At 44.5% G+C, this 17,819-nt stretch overlaps 2 protein-coding genes across 3 annotated transcripts in view; one reads left to right on the forward strand and one right to left on the reverse strand.

Moving 5' to 3' along the window:
• On the forward strand, positions 1-5,687 carry psmc2 (proteasome 26S subunit, ATPase 2). The gene is made up of 12 exons (XM_080887044.1): positions 1-159; positions 415-452; positions 543-624; positions 1,646-1,745; positions 3,376-3,507; positions 3,598-3,670; positions 3,751-3,846; positions 3,943-4,107; positions 4,197-4,284; positions 4,393-4,595; positions 4,676-4,772; positions 5,428-5,687. The coding sequence occupies exons 1-12, from the start codon at positions 90-92 to the stop codon at positions 5,583-5,585; spliced, it is 1,302 nt and encodes a 433-aa protein (XP_080743170.1). The 5' UTR covers positions 1-89; the 3' UTR covers positions 5,586-5,687.
• Positions 5,635-17,819, reverse strand: part of slc26a5 (solute carrier family 26 member 5) — a 22,401-nt gene continuing 10,216 nt past the window's right edge. For both annotated transcript variants that reach the window (XM_080887041.1, XM_080887040.1), the window contains 16 exons: positions 17,577-17,716; positions 17,276-17,386; positions 12,268-12,449; positions 11,938-12,102; positions 11,623-11,858; positions 11,374-11,521; positions 10,795-10,908; positions 10,606-10,683; positions 10,421-10,516; positions 10,060-10,166; positions 9,880-9,949; positions 9,713-9,805; positions 8,216-8,320; positions 7,889-8,089; positions 7,712-7,766; positions 5,635-6,357 (listed from right to left, as the gene is read on the reverse strand). In XM_080887041.1, the coding sequence (XP_080743167.1) occupies positions 6,215-6,357; positions 7,712-7,766; positions 7,889-8,089; positions 8,216-8,320; positions 9,713-9,805; positions 9,880-9,949; positions 10,060-10,166; positions 10,421-10,516; positions 10,606-10,683; positions 10,795-10,908; positions 11,374-11,521; positions 11,623-11,858; positions 11,938-12,102; positions 12,268-12,449; positions 17,276-17,386; positions 17,577-17,716 (2,044 nt within the window). In that variant the 3' untranslated portion in view covers positions 5,635-6,214. The remainder of the gene's footprint in view (positions 6,358-7,711; positions 7,767-7,888; positions 8,090-8,215; positions 8,321-9,712; positions 9,806-9,879; positions 9,950-10,059; positions 10,167-10,420; positions 10,517-10,605; positions 10,684-10,794; positions 10,909-11,373; positions 11,522-11,622; positions 11,859-11,937; positions 12,103-12,267; positions 12,450-17,275; positions 17,387-17,576; positions 17,717-17,819) is intronic.

A 17,819-nucleotide genomic window follows, 5' to 3' on the forward strand; every position in this document is an offset into this window, starting at 1 on the left:
ATAGCGGCGGAAGTCCAAAGCTGCTGTGTAATTGTAGAGTTTAGCAGTCCTGATTGTTCGTGACCAGGCAGTTTGTTCACACGTTAGACATGCCGGACTATCTGGGAGACGACCAAAGGAAGATTAAGGAAGAGGAGAAGGGTGACTCCCCTATTAGAGGTATATCTAAAATCGTTTATTTTAAACCCTAAGATATTATTTCCCGAAAGGAAGCGCCGATATCAGCTAGCAACATTGCTAATGTTAGCTTAGCTCGTTGAAAACAGTTTGCTCCTGCTGAATGTATTTGTTACCATGTTGTTATAAATATGTGTTGATGGTGGAATAAAAAGTCTTGTGTATACTGCATCGCTCAGTCCGACAACAGTGTCGGAGTGCAAACGCATTCATGTGATTGTGATTCTTTTTTTAAAGCTTTGGATGAAGGGGACATCGCTCTGCTCAAAACATATGTAAGTATGGCTTTCAAACCACGACACCAAGCAAGTGTCAAGGAAATGATTCCACAGTGAGTGAATGTGTTGCTTGCTGTTCACCACCAGGGTCAGAGTACCTATTCCAGGCAGATCAAACAAGTGGAAGATGACATTCAGCAGCTGCTCAAGAAGATAAACGAGCTGACGGGTGAGCGACGAATTCAGAAGTACATTTGTGCCACAGCAGGGCAGTAAGATGTTCTCAGTAAGCTTCTTACTGGGCTTGGTGATTAAACCGGACATAAGCAATAAAACGGCATTTATTTGAAAAGCTCATTTGCCGAACTAACTTTCTAAACCTTCAAAAATTCCAGCTTAGGAGGCCACTTGTGTCTGACCAGATTTCAAGTACTGGGTCAAACTCAGGGGTTTTACTCCGGCTTTCTTAGATTTTCTTTACTTGGAATTCACCATTACAACTTATAAATGTATTCAGATATTCTCAGTTTCATTTCTAACAACCAACAGTAGTACAGGAAGTATTTGGTAGCTCCATAGAAGTGGTTTACACATTAGGCTGACAAGTGGAAGGTCGCTCGTTGATTCCAGCAGGAGACGCAAATCAGAAAAGGCTTCTGAACTAAAAAGCCTGATCCTGAATGAATTTTGTCGCATCCAGAAACGATACAAAATCAGCAAGTTTAGCAAATTGTGCGTCCCAAGTTACAGACACAATGATAACTGCAGCTGCATGGTCCTGTGCATATTAACTGATTATCCTGCAACATGCACAGGACTCAATAACACTGTTGCACAAATACATTTGGACATTTTAGTTTCATTAGGTGCCAGTTAAATCTCATGTATTTTCACTCCTTGATTTAATTATTTGGTGCTTGCACGGCCTGTCACTTCAGATGCAGCTGTCTAGCTGGCCTTTCCCAGCCACCCAGTGCCAGCCTGTACTCTGGGCTAGTTTAACACACAAAGAGAGATCACCTTTTCTACCACAACCCACAGCTATGGGGCCAGTTTAGATTTTAAAAAGGCATGTCTAGTTGACTTTAACTCCAAAAAATGCAAAGGGCTGCATTGTTGTTGAAAATGGATCATCTTAAATTTGGAACGGTTGTCCAGCTTTATCAGAGGAGTATATATGGACGGTTTTGGTACTTTGGAGGGCTGCACAAGATGCTTTGTGTCTGATTTGTTTTTTTTTAATTGCACAGGCATCAAGGAGTCTGACACAGGCCTGGCTCCACCGGCTCTCTGGGATCTAGCTGCTGACAAGCAGACACTGCAGAGCGAGCAGCCGCTGCAGGTAGCAAGGTAAATGTTCGACTTTAACATCACCAAAATGTAAAGTGTGGTGTTATATCGCTGATCTTCCCTTTGGGATGTTTCGAGCGACATTCCTGTTAATCTGACGGGAATATTCTTAGCTTTCCTACTAGGGCTGGGCCATATTATACCGTTCACGATAATACCGGTATAATGTTAGGCAACGATAGGAAAATGAAATATCGCGATAGAATGGGAGTAAAACGCGCATGCGCAGTGCCTTTGTTTTCATACGCACATGGCCGGTCGTTGAGTGAAACAGATGAACCAGAATTGGTTTGTAAAAATGGTGCAACTTCAGTGATGTGGAACTGGTTTGGTGTTTGTCCGTCAGATACACAACAAAGCACATTTTTTTGCAGAACATGCAAGCGGCCGTCGTTATTGTCGTATTTGTCGGACTAAGATGCTCTTAAATCTGGGAGTAATCTGGGTCCTAAGCTCCGTATGCTTCAGGTCAAACAACACTGCAGCATCACTTAGAGTTAAAAACTGTCTAAATTCTTTCATCTTTAATAAAACGATCAGCATTGCTGCTTTACCAGGTGTAACTATAAAGTTTAACTTCCAGGCATCCATGAAAACAAAAGTTATTACATTTAACGGAGTTAGAAGTTAGCAGGAAGCTAGCGGAAGTTAGCTCGCTAGTTTCGCTAGTTACCTAAGCATGATATAGCACGTTCTGACTGAGAGATTTCTGAAAAAAATCAAACGTACACCTCTGCTATCACTTCCAACATAAATGAAGACAGGAAACTAAACAGCAGTGACGTTTGTAGGGTTACTGAAGTTGGGCTAGCTGGTATATAATGATGTGCTACGTGATCGCTAGCGACACAGCTATGTTAGCATAACATAAGCAGTGAAGCTGGAGGACGAACACTAACACTTTTCCACTTATAAAAGTTAACGTGAAGGTTCTTCATGGTTAGAGACAAATGCAATCGCATGGCAGGATGCTGTAAACGGACCAAACTTCAGTCAGGAGAACAACTGAGATAATCCATCCACAATACGAGGTTAGTCATTAATATACTGCAACAACATGGGAATAGAGCAGCTGCCAGAGAATTCAACATTAATGAATCAATGGTACAGAAGTGGAGGAAGCAAGAAGAATGAGTTTAATAAAGTTTGATTTATCTGACTGCTTTGTTTCGCTTAATGTGCCTTATAATCCTGTGCACCTTATGGTCCGAAAAATGTGTACTGCACACTGCAGTTTAATGTTGCAAAGCACCTCTTTTTAACTTCAGTGGATATTATACATGGTTATGCTCAGGATATGTCAGCCCATTTCTACTGGAAATGCCTTTTGGTTAAACTTTCAGCAAGGAATTTGCATTTGCACTGTTACATTTTTATAAAGCTTTAATGTACATAAAAACCAGCTTCTTGTTTAAGTGAAAATAAATGGAAGGTTGTCTTTTTGCACTAGTACTGTTGTGGAGTTGTATTTTGTCTCGCATCAATTATATCGTCGGTTATATCGTTATCGCAAATTTTCAAATATATATCGTGATAAATATTTTTGGCCATATCGCCCTGCTCTATTTCCTACTTCCTTCCACAGCATTTCCATTATGTAGCTTCATGATTCTTTATTTCTTTCTGAAAGATGCACAAAGATCATCAATGCAGACTCTGAGGATCCCAAATACATCATCAACGTCAAACAGTTTGCCAAGTTTGTGGTGGACCTGAGTGACCAGGTGGCTCCAACTGACATCGAGGAGGGCATGAGAGTGGGGTGAGGCAGAAACATGATTTAGAGGTGTTACAGTTTCCAGAAGGTTCCGTCAGCCGTAAGCTAAGTTTAGTGTCCTTTCTGTTTTTCCAGGGTTGACAGAAACAAGTATCAGATCCACATTCCTCTGCCTCCGAAAATCGACCCCACTGTCACCATGATGCAGGTTGGGAGGCGAGGATACTCTGTGATTGTTTGGTTATCTGTCTGCTTGCATGTGATAACTCCTTGGCCCACTTGCTTTAGGTGGAAGAGAAGCCTGATGTGACCTACAGTGATGTTGGTGGATGCAAGGAGCAGATTGAGAAGCTAAGAGAGGTGGTTGAAACTCCGCTGCTCCATGTGAGTGTTCCAAAGTTAGAACCACCACTGAGGCACGAGTGAAGCAACTGTCTTCTGCACATGGGAGCTCACTTGTCGTCTTTTTCTTCTCACCAGCCTGAGAGGTTTGTCAATCTGGGAATTGAGCCTCCTAAAGGTGTGCTGCTATTCGGGCCCCCCGGAACCGGAAAGACCCTGTGTGCCCGGGCTGTGGCCAACAGAACAGACGCCTGCTTCATCAGAGTCATCGGCTCCGAGCTGGTGCAGAAATACGTGGGAGAGGTGCGCTCACGAAAAGAAAGATTAGCTGCAGTTCAGATCAGGAAGGTTGATTCTCGTAAACGTCTGACTTTTCCTGAACTCGTTCACAGGGCGCCAGGATGGTGCGTGAGCTCTTTGAGATGGCCAGGACCAAAAAGGCCTGTCTGATCTTCTTTGATGAAATTGATGCTATTGGAGGTTAGTCTCATTACTTAAAAAGAAAAACATCCACTGACGTGCAGCAGCCCTTTTAATCCAGCGTGAAGAGAAATCCATTCTGAGCGTGTAACCCTCTGAACCTGCCAGGTGCTCGTTTTGATGACGGCGCCGGTGGAGACAACGAGGTCCAAAGGACCATGCTGGAGCTCATCAATCAGCTGGATGGTTTCGACCCTCGAGGCAACATCAAAGTGCTGATGGCCACCAACAGGCCGGACACGCTGGACCCGGCCCTGATGAGGCCCGGACGTCTGGATAGGAAGATCGAGTTCAGCCTGCCTGACCTTGAGGTGAGTTTCAAACTGGACTGTGTTACACTTCTCTGATGTAGCTCTGTCCAATTCAACCATCTTTAAACCCGCCGTTGCAGGGTCGCACCCACATCTTCAAGATCCATGCCCGCTCTATGAGTGTGGAGAGAGACATCCGCTTTGAGCTGCTGGCTCGCCTCTGTCCCAACAGCACCGGTAAGACTGCAGAGCAGACGTTACTTCCTGTCGAGTCACAGTCTCCCTCAGCTGCGTCTTTATCTGTTTTAGTGTTTCCTGCTCGTGTGGGTGTGGCATACATCAGCTGTCCTTTCCTTCAGAATGCCGTTGTCATAGAGACACTAAACCAGCGGTCCCCAAATCACGGACCGGTACCGAGCCGTAAGAGTTGAGGCTTGGGTGTGAAATGTTTGGTTTTCCCGGTGTTTGGTACCAGTACTGGTTTTATTTTGTTTTACTGATCTGCGACATCATAAAGGCCGGTCTGTGAAAATATTGTCAGAGATAAATTAAAACTTGGGGACCGCTGCACTAAACTTCCAGTATTTTTCCAATTTGTTTATCGACTTCTTGTTAGTTTAGAAGAGTTCAGACCTCTTAGTGTAGTACTGATGTATGACCACACGGGGGCAACCTGTTACTTGGAAAGGTTTCTTATTGCCCTTTATAAACTTGGAAGTATGTTATGTTAAAGTAGATGAGAGTCTGAGTCTTGGCTGTCCTTTAACACGATCCTGTATTTCAGCCAAGTCAAACTGTTTTGAATGGCTTGACAGCGTGGGATAAAGGTCGTCTACAGGTTTAATAGCTCTCTGAAAGTCTGAGCACTCTCTTAAATCGTGCTTCCTTTCAGGTGCCGAGATCCGCAGCGTGTGCACCGAGGCAGGAATGTTTGCCATCAGGGCCCGCAGGAAGATCGCCACAGAGAAAGATTTCCTGGAAGCCGTTAACAAGGTCATCAAATCATACGCCAAGTTCAGCGCCACGCCCAGATACATGACCTACAACTGAGTGTGTGCTTGTGTCTGATTTGGCTTTGTCAAAAAAAAGAGAGTCAAAAGGATTTTGTTTTGTTGTTATTGTTGTTCACTAAAAAATAAAAGTTATTCCAGATTTCAGTTTCAGTGTTTAACAAAATAAGCACAGGGAGCTTGAAAGGCCTCCTGTGTCGTTCACTAACAGCACAATTAAAGCTGTCCACTGCATTCATATATGAGTCATACCAATGCAAGTGTACAGTAACGGCAACATGACACTGCAAACAGACTGGAAAGGTCATTCCAGATCAGAATAACAAAAATCATATTGACAGATTATAGGTAACAATTTGGTACCAGCGTGATAATGAGGTGGTCAGTATTACATGTTTACAACAAGGCCTCCAACAGTACCTGCTAACATCATGTAGACAAAGCTGCAGCTTTAAAAAGTACTTCAGCAAACAGTGAGAACTACAACATGACTAAAGTGCAGCATCAACACTGCAGAGAAATCAGGCTGGACGCCACATCCTGAAGGTTCTGATTAAAACGATGTTCTTGCTGCTTTGGAACTTTAACAAGACTGAAAAACACTCCTGATATTTCAGCTGAAAACAAGTTCACAGTGAGGTTGTGAGAGCGCCACCACGTCCCATCCTCTCAGGTCGTGTCCGCAGCCACAGACGGGTGAGAGTTTGAGTGCTGACAGTGGAGCACGGCGTCGTGGACGGTGGGGAACAGGAAGTCTGTGGTCAGGTCCTTAGTGAAGAACTTCAAGGTGTCCAGTTCAGCCAGCAGGTTTCCTGCAGAGAAGCATGCAGCAGGCTCAGTATTTACATCAATGACAACAACCACTTTCAAACCATTTGAACACAAACAGACTTTAGTGAAGGAAAGACTCACTGCAGTGGGGCTAATAAACGTTCTGTGCAGACACTGACATTCCTGCAGTGATACCTTTGTTCCATTTACAGGGCACACAAAGCAACTAAAGCAACCTGCTGTGTTCACTTGTTGGACAGCAGCTTTGTTACAGTGTGAAACGAGCCGCTGCAGCTTCATCCCTGCCTTCTTCTGGCTAGCTGCCACTCTGAAAACATCCTGCGCGCTCGTGAGCCAATATACTGAAAGTGAACTGTAAATATATCGTGTGACATGTTTACCATTTGGTTCCAAATGATATCTTCTCATTTTCAATCCCAAATGTGCAGAACAGGAGCGTCCTGTTTGTTACTGCAGGAATGGCTTCAGTCTGTGAACCACAGGCTGTGTTTGCACAGGTCTGTCAGGACCCACAGGCTTAATCATTCAAACCAAAACTTTCAACAGAGTTCTGTCATAGCGCTTGTTGCCTGTTTCCATCCTTTACATTATGACCCCAGTGTGTGGAACTTGTCTTTATTATAGGTCTCCACTTACAGACCTTATGTTCTCATTCATGCAAACATCGAAATCAGCCAATCACATGGCAGAAGCTCAATGCAGACATCAGCTGGAGTTCAAGGCGAGCATCAGAATGAACATGGCATGACTAGATATCAGGTGTGCTTTAGAAGTTCCCGGGACTTTCCAACACAATCATCTCTGAGGTTTACAGAGGACGGTCTGAACAAGAGAACGTAACAGGCGAGCAGCAGTTCTCTGGGAGAAGATGTGTCGAGCGTGACAGGAAGGTAAGAGTGACTCAAATAACCATGTGTTACCACCAAAGAGCTTCTCTGAATGCACCTCGTGTTGGAAAGCAGATGGGCTACAGCAGCATCAGACCACAGGGCGCCACATCGCCCAGCGACAAACAGAAACCTGAGGTTGCAGTATGCACAGGCTTTCTGTAGCAGACTTTGGTACAAACACCATAACAGCATGGATTCCTCCTGCATTGAATCAGTGGTGCTACAGTGTGAGGGATATTTCCACGTCCATGCCTTTCTGACCACAGTGTACCAACTCCTGCAGGACGATGTGTAACAAAGCACCAGTCCTCTAACTGGTTTCATGAACAGTTCATGGTCCACAAATAGTCCCCACAGCAATTTGTAAAGATAAGAGGATAGATGGATGGATGGGTTTTAATTGCGTTTTGTACGTAGTGCGTATAAAACAGAGCATGTGCACAGATATTTTCAGATCTAATGAAAAGTCTTAATAGTCACTTACTGTTGCAGCCAGCTATGACCACCCGGACATCTACGGCGGCATACTCTTTAATGACCTGCACAAAGAGATAATAGTTTTTAGTATTTGAGCTCTACACCATGAAACAGTGACTGGAGTTCAGTGAAAATATGCAGCTGGTGCTCCTGTGCAGTGCAGCGCTGGAGAAAGGGCCAGAACCTGTCTGATGGCTTTAGCTCCCACTGAGTCGATGAAAGTTGCAGACGTCCAGTCCAGGATGATGGAGTGGACTGTGCTGAAAGGCTCAAGGAAGACCGCCTCCTCTGAGTCGCCATGTCTGTCGCCAAACTGGCCGTTCTTCTGATCCTCCGCCACGTGGCTCTGGGACAAAACGTCATGAGTCACTGCCTCATCCTTGTACTAGAAACAAAGCAGCACCACAAAACATATTATATATACACACACACACGACCGTCACATGAGTGTGTATTTAACCTGTTGACAAAGCTCAAAGTTTGGATAGACAAAAGACAAACAGCGACCCACCTTGGCACAGATTTTCAGCGGAGACGACCGATTGCTGTTCGTCTTCTCCTTTCTTTTTTTTTGGGCTTTCCGAGCAGCTTGTAAGTGTTCAGGGTTTAGCCCCGTCTGTAAAGATCAACATAATCACAACAGAGCTGTTAACATCCAACTCAGCACGTCATTCTCCCTCACTCGTTTACCTCTACCATTACCTCACCTCTTATTTTGGCATTTTCTCTGATAATTATTCATATTACATTACATAACACACTTGTTATTAATCTCTGTCTCTCTTCCACAGCATGTCTTCATCCTGTCTTCCTTCTCTCACCCCAACCAATCACAGCAGATGGCCCCGCCCCTCCCTGAGCCTGGTTCTGCTGGAGGTTTCTTCCTGTTAAAAGGGAGGTTTTCCTTCCCACTGTCGCCAAAGTGCTGCTCATAGGGGGTCATATGATTGTTGGGTTTTTCTCTGTATTACTGTAGGGTCTACTGTACAATATAAAGCACCTTGAGGCGACTGTTGTTGTGATTTGGCGCTGTGTAAATAAAGCTGAATTGAATATGAAAAACAAAAATGAGAACTGAAACAATGTTTACAAAACAAACACATATCGACGTCTTTACTTTAACACAATAAGCATGAAGCACATGATCAACTGCTTTCAGTAACATCTGTGCTTCACCTGATTTGTCACAAAACAAACGTTAATCTTGCACAAAGATAACCTGAGTAAAAGCAAAATGCAGTTTTCAACGTGTGATTTCATTGTTTAACCAACACAAGCTATCCAAACCTGCACCTAGGTGAAAACGTAATTACCCAGAATTCATAGTTTCATCAACTGTCCAAGCTCTGAAGCAGTAACGTAATGACCCTGTTACCCTTTGCAGCTGGTCGTGGCACCGTGTTGCTTTTTGAGCTCTTGTAGCGTCTCTTTGTGTTATTGAGGCGATCAGGCATGGCTGTGACTCGTAAACACTGAGCTCAGTCCATGGTCTTACAACGGGACTCTTTTCCCCTTTAAGGACTCAACATGCCACCACAGTAGCAACAGAGACTGATCCCTAGGAATCAGGTGTTGCTGGTAAAGCTGGCACAGTTACTCCTTAGGTTAAGACTGGGAGAGGCTGGGAATATTTCCCACACGGTGCTTAGATACTGGATAAACCTTTAATTCACACAGTAAAGTTAAAATGTATTCTTTGCTCTTAGTTATTTGAACACACAAAAAAGCAGAAATGACAAACGTAGAAACGTTTTCACTGAACTGTTGAAGCTTCAGCTGTAACGTGAACAGGCTACAACTGCAAACCTTCATTTGTAGCCAAGACAGTGAAAACACAAGCAAACGGATTCCTGCTCATCTCAAAGTAGAGCTCTGCTCGCATCTACCACCAGATGATTACACGCTCACGCTGCTCCTCTCAGACCGAGTCAGGTGATAATAAGTGCTTCACACATTTCCCCCACAAAAGGGTTTCTGTTTGCTTCCACACACTCAAACACACTGCTACCTTCTCCTTGAGGCTGTTCACATACAGGTCACTGTTAGCAAAGTAGACTGAAGAGTTGGAGTGGAAGATCTTAATCCCCTCATATTCAGCCGCCTGAGAACACAAACAGCCGGCTTGGTCAGTGTGGATGTTTCACACGGAGCAGGTTTCTCTCCTCACACATTTACCTCTTCATACTCGTCGACGTCACAGTAGAGCCCCGTGTTAGCGACGTGACCCAGGATGGAAGTTTTAGGGCTGGAAGAGAAAGAAAACAGCTCAGAGCACAAATCAAACCTGCTCTTTGAAAACTCTCACAGCTGCCTTTAAGCTTCAGTTCAAGGAAAAACACATATTCGAATCATTACCTCTGTGTCCTGTATATGACTGTCAATATGGCGAATGTGACGGCCACCAGGAGGCCGTAGTCCAGTCCCAGCAGCACAGAAGCGATAAAGGCGATCACCCAGATGGCCTGAGAGGACAAAAAAGAAAGTAACATGAAACTAGCATGAAGAGGAAGCGTTTTGCAAGACCAAAGCAGTTTTTACATAAGCAAATGTCTTCAGACGACGTGCATTTATCTGATCGTTTCCACTCCTGCACATTATAGTCACACTTCTGTCTGCAACCTCAGCTTCTCCACTGTGTATTCACTCGGGTTCACATACACACCTCTCAGAACAACGGTGCACTTTAAGTCAGCTAAGCTTGGTTTTAAAGACTGACCAGTTCAATCTTGCTGGTCCTCCACAGACTGGGAATGTCTCTGAACTGCTTGAACATCCCTATGAGGTTGACCATGATGATGGCAGCCAGCGCAGTCTGAGAAACACAAGCAAACGAGAGCCAAAGACGACATTTAGGTGTGTGCAGGCTCACAGGTCACGCCCAAACATCAAACAGGAACTCACCTGAGGGAGCGGCTCGAAGACAAAGCCGACGGCCACCACCACCACCAGCACCAGCAGCGACGCCAGGAGCCCTGCAATCTAAAGCACACATAAAAAGCAATAACTCCATCAACACACCTCTCACTCTAACAACAGCTTTACAGCACCAATTTAGATAGTGTAATCACTCCTGCAGCTCGTGTGTGTCACCTGTGTTTTGCCTCCTGTGCTCTCCTGGACCAGACTCCTTGACATGGAGCAGGTGACGGCAAACGTTTGGAAGAAGGAGCTGATGAAGTTACACAGACCGAGTGCAATGAGCTCCTGAAAGTGGACACGTGGAGGAAAACCGTGAAAAAGAGAGGAAAGTCCTTCTGCAACAACATTTTCACACGTCAGCTTTGGACAATTTCAGGAAAATGCGACCCGTATATTTTCCACAGTCGTGCTTTGCTAAATGCGTGACCTGCATTTATTTGTCAGCTATGTGTCACTGGAGGACACGCTTTGCTCAGTCTTCAACGAATAGTACAGTCAGGCAACTACACAACGCTCCAAACAACTCAGTGTTCAATGAAATGAACACGTTCCAACAAACTGGAACAATGAACCTTTTTGTGAGCAGCATTTCCAATATCAGCGCGCAGGATAAAAATATAACTTTACAAGATTTGCAGCAAACAGCTAGAGGACGTCCCGTCATCCAGAAGACCCAAAGTGTCCTAACCAAACATTTAGTCACACACAGGCCAGAGGCTCATCGGCAGCTCACCCCGTGGACACACTCACCTGGTTGCCATCCACACTGTAGCCATGTTTCAGGGCAAAGATCTTGGCCAGCGAGACGTCCATGGAGAATCCTACAATCGCTATAGCAAAAGAATCTGTGACCAAATTGGGCAGCAGCGAGATGTTTGGGGCAGCAGGAGGGCGAAGCCTGTAACCAATAAGACAACATCTGTAGACCTCTGTCACATACGTGTAGAGAACACGAGCTTAAACCAAAAGACACTTAAACAAATAGAGTGTGCGGCCTACCCTGTTGGTATGTTCCCAACCACATGGACCTTGTACTCCTTTGATAACGACAAACCATAGGAGATGCCCGTGGACACGATGACCACAATGATCTCTCCAGGAATGGGAATGGGCAGCTTCTTCTTGAAGCGCTCATTGAGAACTTTGATCACGTAAAGGAAGATGATACACCCGAGCCCCAGAAGGAAAGTGGCAATATTGGTGCTGGTGATTCTGCTGAGCACTGCTTTGACACTCTGCAGTGACAGAAAGGTGAGTGTTAGCGATTCATTGACCATTCTGGGAAGGAGAAAGACAGGGCCTCTCAAAACTCACATAAATAGCAGAGAGAAACCCAGAATAACGCTGCGTTTCCACCCCCAGCAAGTACTTCAGCTGGGAGATGACGACGTGCATGGATGCTGCTGTGGTGAAGCCTCGCACCAGGGGCTCGGTGAGGTAGATTGCTACAAAGCCAAACCTGAGAAGACCTAAAACAATCTGAAAGGAATGCAGAAGAAGAGGGGGGTCATTCTGTTTTTGAAAAACAATGTTTAATACAGAAACAGTTAAAATCGAGTTGATACATCAACAGTGATTCAGACATGCTGCTGCTGCTTTGGATAAACAGATTAGCCACGGCTGCTCTGCAGGTGGGAGGCTGACCTGGATGAGTCCCGCCAGGGTTGTGACCATCACGGCCACCTGGACCCTGCTCTTATCACGAAGCTCCACGTTGATGGCATCAGATGCGTTGGATCCAGTAGCATTGATATTCATAAACATGCTGTCTGGTGCCTCCCTCACAGCGACGCCCCCAATCATCAGACTTATGACAGCAAAGGTACCTGCAGGTCATCGACACAAACGCAGCGCTATGATAGGCTGGGGTCAAAGCTGATGTCGAGTACAACGAGCGCTCAAACGCAGCACAGAAACTGCAGACTTGTGCTCGCACCGGCCTTTCCTCTCACCACCCTGTGACGGTAAAGGCCGTCCTGCCTCTCGTTCTCTGTCATCATTCCCACAGCAACCTGATGTCAGGCCAGATTTTGGCCAGCGGTGATTTACAATCTTTGCAGATTAGCTCCTCAGCTTCAAAGGGTTGAGCAGGTCTAGTTTATTGGACCCATTTGTTGGACGGATTTAAACTGACAATCGAGACAAGCGTGACAGCGTTGGAGAAAAGAAAGCAGCCAGATTGGTGAGACAACTGAGGCTGGGTTTAATGAAATCTCAGTCCTGCTGCTTATGTCAGTCTTTACATAGTTAGAGGCAGCGAGTTTTACAATCCCAGTTGTGGAAGATGTTAGAAAGTGAAGTTTTACAACATCTGTCAAGCTCAGATTTTAAAAACCTTCCACAGGAGACACATTCTGAGGGGTTATAATGTTGCAGTTTTTGCTGTTTTGTTTTAACATTTACTAAACTTTCGAATTCACAAAAATGATGTGGGTACATGCTGATTATCATTCAGGCTACGTTCACACTGCAGGCGAAAGCGCATCAAATCCGATTTTTCTGACCCTATGCTAGAGATGGCACGATACCACTTTTTTATGTCCGATACCGATATCATAAATTTGGATATCTGCCGATACCCATATGAATCCGATATAGTGTTTTTTTAATCAACAAAACTGTTTTTAAAATATCTTGCTGCATTTTGTATAAGTTCATACTCAAGTTTAAAACAACAACTACACTAAAGCTATTCTGTTATACCTGTATGCAAAAAAAAATGTTTCATAGTTCAGCAATACTGATCAATCTAATAAACTTAAACCTACACCATCCTCCCTATTCTGGTATTTTAAAGAGTACTTAGCATAAATATTAAGCAACCTAACTAATAGGGTTCCAACTCCCAGCAACAACAAAAATAAATAAATAAAAAATAGGGAACCACCCCTCACGCTCCACCTCATGATGCTTAATCGACGTAATCAACCTTAATTTGATGCAGTGTGAAAAAAAATGCACAGAAATCAATTATTTTTCAAGAAATATTAAATAGATTCAACATCTTTCTTCAACAAAATTGCAGACTGCACAGATGGTACCTTCCCAAAGGAAAAAGTACTATAGCTTACTAGGGTATATTAGACTTAATAGTCACTATATACAGTAATGGACTTCTATTCATTTTGCATCAAATTAAAACTTTGGGTGTCAGATAATTATTTATTAAAAGCTCGACATTTTAAATGAGAATAAGAAAGAAAAGTATGTCTTTGTGCCCCCTTTTCCCTGTTAATGCCCTATCGGCCCCCCTGGCTAAACTTTGCTAGATCCGCCCCTGCACAGTTACCAGCGTCAGCTACGTAGAAAAAGATCCTCGAGTAGAAAGTAATATTAAATACATTCTAACAACAGCTGATCAAGCTTAAACGTGCTTCTGTTGTTCAGCCGCTGGTTTCCTCTTTCTGGTGCAAAGTGGACCAAAAACAAAGAAGAGACACGGACTCGCGACAGAAAAGCTGATCAGCTGATCGTTAAGCAGTTTCATGATTGAAGTAGCAGCAAGAAGAGGCAGTCGCTCCATATATCGTTTGTTAAGCTTAACGCAGGAATGCTTTACAAACATTCAGAGATGGACTTACACACTTGCTTTACTTCTCTCGGGGATAACTTTGTCGGAGATGAAATGCCAGGTTGCTAGCGAAGCTCCACATGCTATCCAGACCACCGACAGGTCCCGCATGCCACAGCCGCTCTATCACGTGATGCATACTGCTCCGACTGCTAACGTTCTGAGGTGAGTTACGGCGTGTTGCAAGTTTTGTGAGGTGCTTTCGTGATATTTAATGGATCGGATTACATTTTTTATTTTTCTCCGATATCCGATCCAGTAATTTAGGTCAGTATCGGACCGATACCGATACGTAATATCGGATCGGTCCATCTCTACCCTATGCGACCATCTATCCAATCAGGGTGTGACAGTGTGAACGGCACAAATCCGATCTGGGTCACTTTCATATGTGGTCCTGAATCCAATACATCTCCGATGTTTTAGAAAGCGACTGCTGTTTGATGGTCATGTCGCATTAAATCCGTCTTTTACGTCACTGACACGAGACAGACGCCAATTATCAGCGCCGGAGAAGACATGGTGAACGCTTCCTGGCCATCCAGTGTAGATGTCAGTGAAACTGCTGGGAAGACAACGTTGGAGAAACGTGAACATTTAATTTGTACTGTATAATCTGCAGATTCTGACAGAAATCTGCAGCTATCCTTTGAAGCAGCGCTCCTCTGAAACAGCAATAAGGATCATTATTAGGTTATCGACATTATTATGTAAATAAGAAAATAACTTAAAGCAAAAAACAATACTGTTTGCTCTGGGTCTAAACAGAGCGCGTTGTGTGTGACATCTTCTTTTGCGCATGCGCCACTTTGAGCGTTCACACTAGAGCGCGTTTGCTGTCACATTTTATTTGTAGTGTGAACGAGCAGACAAAAAAATCGGATTTGATCAAAAAAATCTGAATTGAGCATTAAGACCTGCAGAGTGAACGCAGCCTAAGAGACTAAAAACATTTAAACCTGCTTGGATTGAAACCAGAGCACAAGGTTAAGCCTCTGTGGGCAGTATTTACTTTAAAGGTAGAGGTCAAAGGTGACATTTGGATGCAGATGTGAGCCCCAGCATCACTTCCTCAATGTTAATCAGAATTTTAAAAACATTTTAGGAACGTTTGAAGATCAGGTAATAACGTCATATTTACAGTCCCCATAAACACTCAGTGAGAAGGAAAGCAGCATGTATACAGCACTGTCTGTATAATATCAACACACATGTATGAATGACAGTTTAAGTTAGAAGGTTCTGTCAGTTTTTAACCAATAAAATCACTAGTGGAGCTTGAAGACCTCGGTGGATGTCAGTCAAATATGAATGGAGTCTTAACATGACGTCACTCCACACACACACACACACACACACACACACACACACACACACACACACACACACACACACACACACACACACCTCGTCTATCATGTGATAACGGGGTTTTCTTATTTGCTTTAAGAACCTGCACCTGTAGATAGAGTCATCCACCCTCGCGTGCACACAGACAGAACCACGGTACAAACTACTGCAAACAGAAGGACAAACTGTAACCTACAAAGTAACACAGCTGTGACGGGATCATCTGCCCTGTGGGAGCAGAAGCCTTCGTCTGGAAGGCAGAAACTGAATCTCACTATGCAAAGTGTGAGAGACATGAAGCACTGTGTCTGAAAGGATGCTGGGTTTAGTCTGTGGGACCACGGAGCTCTTTCAGCTCTTTCTGTTCTTCACAGAGAAATATCCAAACCATCGCACATACGCAGAGGACCACGAAGGTTCAATAAAAGCACAGTTGGCTTTAACAAAATGAAACGTAATATTTTTATCGCACCTGTCCTTTTTCAGGAAACCCTCTGCCACACACAGTTGCACTAAACCAAACATCACTGCAGCACTTTGGTGCTGTTCATCAAGTGTGCGCTGTCATCAGGCTCATCTGTGTCTTATTCTGCCATAATGTGACGTGTTGTTTCCTCACCATGTGACAGTTTTACAGGAACACTTCCTGTCTGCGAGGTGCTTCATTGGGTCCAACAGTCAGAGGGACTCATAGGTCACAGCTGGCATTTGAGACTTGGACCCATTTCAAGGAAAGGAAGCTGTCACAGGGTGAGGTCGCTGAAATGTCACAATCCTCCCGTGAAAGCTAAGCACACAGTTAGCACACATCCAAACATTTCCTCCACACCTTTCATCTCATAATCTGAATCACTGTGTAACCCAGTGCACCTCACAGTCACTACAGACACAGCTGTGTGGAAAGTGACTCGTCGCCTGCAAGACTTCGATGTGACACCATTAATGTGGATTAAGAAATCTATAAAAAGCTCAACCATGTAAAAATGACATCATCTTAACTACATTTGTCTTTTCTCTCAAAAAGCAAGCGAGAAAAGAAAACAGCTCGGTGCGTCTGAACGTCACCATCTTTTGAAAGCAGACATGAGGAACAGAGGTGGAGCCAATGAGAGACAAATTCTGGACAATGTCAGGAGAGTCAGGCTGGAAACAAATCAGCTATAGTTTCCTATCCTCATAATAGGCAGCAAAGCATTACTGGAAATACTGTTAGACGTGAGGAAGCAGCCGTGGCCGAGCACACAGCTGCAGTGAAACAGGAGCTGCTTCCATGGTTTCTTTATTCCAAACGAACATCACGCTGGAAAATGAAGAAGCTAGCAATCAGTGCCACATCCAGGAAGCAGCAGTTTCCTTCATATACAATCATTTTCTTCTTATACATCTTATTTAAAATCTTCTTTCTTGGCGAGAACCTTAACACCAACTTTACATTTAACACTAACCTGAAAGGAGACGTCAGATCAGGGTGTGTCTGTTTGGATCGATTTCAAACAATAAATAAATATTTTGATAAATATTTAGGTCGGGGATCACTGTGGCGACGGCACCTTTAATTTCTCTCCTCTGTACAGAACATGAAATTTTCTGCTGTGTGTGTGTTGGGGGCAGGGAGTACATAAGAGGGCGGAGCTTATGGAACAATGACGAGCATATTGTAACTGTTTTCTTGTACGTGGGCAGAGCCGGTCACACAGGGCCATGAGGTCAGGACAGAGACGGCTCTCTCACCTACTGATATGTGTCTGGACGTGCCAAAGAAGGTGTACAGCAGGACCGGGTAGAAGGAGGAGTACAGACCATAAACAGGAGGCACCGCAGCCAGCATAGCGTAGGCTAGTCCTGTGGAGCAGGGAAGATAACACGTTTCCAAATAAACAATCCTGGAGGTTCAGTGACTCCATCACAGTGTCAAAGTGTCAGCGATGCCAAAACAGAGTCAGCATGAAGCAGAAACTGCTCCTCTGGAGCCGCAGCCGGCCCTGCTCGCAGCCTCGGTGCTTCACACGGCGCTGCTGCACAGTTCACTGACCTTGTGGAAGCTGCACGACTCCCGTGCTGAGACCTGAGACCACGTCTGAAAAGAGGTACTTCTTGACTGGATACGACGGCAGCCATGAGAGAATAGGCATGAAGCTCAGAGCTGCTGCCTTGGCCTTCTCTGAAGAACACCTGTGGATATTCAACACCAAGCAGATTTTTAAAAGCCTCCACAGACAAAGTTTTTCTGGAGTCACTTTCATGCTGCAGGATTCAAGAAGCCCCCTCGTGTTAG

This window comes from Rhamphochromis sp. 'chilingali', assembly GCF_963969265.1.
Source record: "Rhamphochromis sp. 'chilingali' genome assembly, chromosome: 7".
Lineage (NCBI taxonomy): Eukaryota > Metazoa > Chordata > Actinopteri > Cichliformes > Cichlidae > Rhamphochromis > Rhamphochromis sp. 'chilingali'.